Source organism: Bison bison, unplaced genomic scaffold (assembly GCF_000754665.1).
Source record: "Bison bison bison isolate TAMUID 2011002044 unplaced genomic scaffold, Bison_UMD1.0 scf7180017864080, whole genome shotgun sequence".
NCBI lineage: Eukaryota > Metazoa > Chordata > Mammalia > Artiodactyla > Bovidae > Bison > Bison bison.
Window position 1 is genome coordinate 3,338,416 of NW_011494652.1, and position 1,853 is coordinate 3,340,268.

General features: G+C 64.5%; 1 protein-coding gene across 1 annotated transcript in view; it reads right to left on the reverse strand.

Annotated features, from left to right (window-relative positions):
- Positions 1–366: 366 nt before the first annotated feature.
- Positions 367–1,853, reverse strand: part of IGHMBP2 (immunoglobulin mu binding protein 2) — a 24,767-nt gene continuing 23,280 nt past the window's right edge. Inside the window, exon 15 of the mRNA XM_010837821.1 lies at positions 367–1,415. Coding sequence (XP_010836123.1) covers positions 1,218–1,415 — 198 coding nt within the window. The 3' untranslated portion in view covers positions 367–1,217. The remainder of the gene's footprint in view (positions 1,416–1,853) is intronic.

The window sequence follows — 1,853 nt, forward strand, 5'->3', positions numbered from 1 at the left end:
AGGAGATGAACCAAGGGCAGCATCCCCCAAGCTGGCCGGGCCTCTCTTCCCAGAGGCGCAGCTTCAGGGAGACCGCCCTCCTCCCCACCAACCTCTTTCCTCCAAGCTGGGCCCCGTGTGTCCCTGTCCAGGTTACACCCCTACATGTGCCAATCTGCAACTTCCCTCCTGGTTGATAGAAACGTCCAGCAGAGCAGGAATGCTTTCTCCTGTGTCAGCTGTGCCCGGGGCAAGTGTCCCCCCTCCTCCCGAGGCCCTGTGTGCTCAGCGGGCTCTCAGCCACCCTGGGAAAGGGGGTGCAAACCCCTCTAAACCAGGCCGGAGTGAAAACAGAAGAACCGCATCACGAAACGTACTGTGGCTGTGTGCATGTTTTCACTTAATGTTTAAATAATTTATATTCCTTTGAAACAAATAAAGCTCTGAGAATAAAATAAAACATCCATCAGAGGTTCTCTTCAAGAAGGGACCCTGGAGCATCCCTCCGGGGGCTTCGGGTCTGCAGGCTTGGCTAGGCCGGAGCTCTAGGGGGCTCTTCCCTGAGACCACCACTGCAGACAGTGACACAGATGGGTGGCATGGCAGGGAGCCTCCCCAAACCACACCCGGACATGACCTCCGACCTCCAGGGCACCAGAACGGCCAGAGTCGCGTTGGTTGGGGTCAGGGTGGGGTCACTGCGGCCCCCAGGGAAGAGAGACAGGAACCGGCCCCAGTGAGGTCACAGACCAGCTGCAGGCCGAGCCGCGAGTGGGGACATCTGGGAGAAGCGCTGGCTCTGAGACGTCCTCTGTCCTGTCTGACCTGAAGGGCGGGGAGCTGCCACCCTGGGCCGTGAGGCCGTCTGTCACCTTCACAGGGTCACAGGCCCAGGCCCCAGTCCAGGGGAGTGCACGACCCGGCAGCGGCAGCCCACAGCGCTCCCTGGAGGGCGGGCTTGCAGGAGGCCCTCGGGGCGGGGGTGGGGAGCGCACGAGGGCTCCCACCCCCAACAGCAGCCCTGAAAAGCGGCCTGGGCTGGGATCCCCCAGCCTCTCCGCCTTGTCCCGAGTCGTCAGAGAAGCTCATCGCTGGGTCCTTGGCAGGCACTTCACCCCGCGGCCGGGGGCCGATGTGGGTCTGGCTGCCACGCGACCGCGTAGAGCCGCCACCAGGAAGGGAAAGGCACTGCAGGTCCCGCTGGTCCCAGAGGCCACGGGGGCGGCAGGGCGCCCGCCTCACTTGCCCTTCTCCTTCCTCTTGCTCCGCCTCTGGCCGGTCAGTTCGTCCAGCTTCTTGTCCAGCCTCCTCTGCAGCTGGGCCCGCTTGGCGGGGTCCAGGGACCTGTCCTTGGTCCCACTGCTGGGGTAGAGGACCCCTTCCCGGCTGATCCTCTGCCGAGCGTGGGCGCGAGCCCTCTCCCCACAACCATGGACCTGGGGGGACACAACAGGCAGTGCTGGGCCAGGAGTGGGGACAGACGAGGCCCCAGTTCCACCCACACAGCACTCGGGGGCCACGAAGCCCCAGCATTGCCCTCGGAGGGGCTTCCTGCTCTTTCCACATGCTGACTCTCACCCACGGGCTCCCAGTGTGGGGTCGGGGGGCAGGAAGGGTCCATGCCCTGGCAGGGCTGGTGGCTAGAGCTCCAAATGCTTCCTGCCCCCTGCCTTGGGCTCAGCACAGACCCTCCACCAAGCAGACAGCAGTGCGGGGCGGGGTACCGTGCCTCCCCGGCAGGGCAGGGTCCACTTAGGGGTCACTCACACACGCACAGGCCCAGTCTGTATGCGCACGACACACACACACAGGCCCATGGTTTGCCCGGAGCCCACCAGCCCAGGATCTGGAGACAAAGCCCACCACTCTCCCCC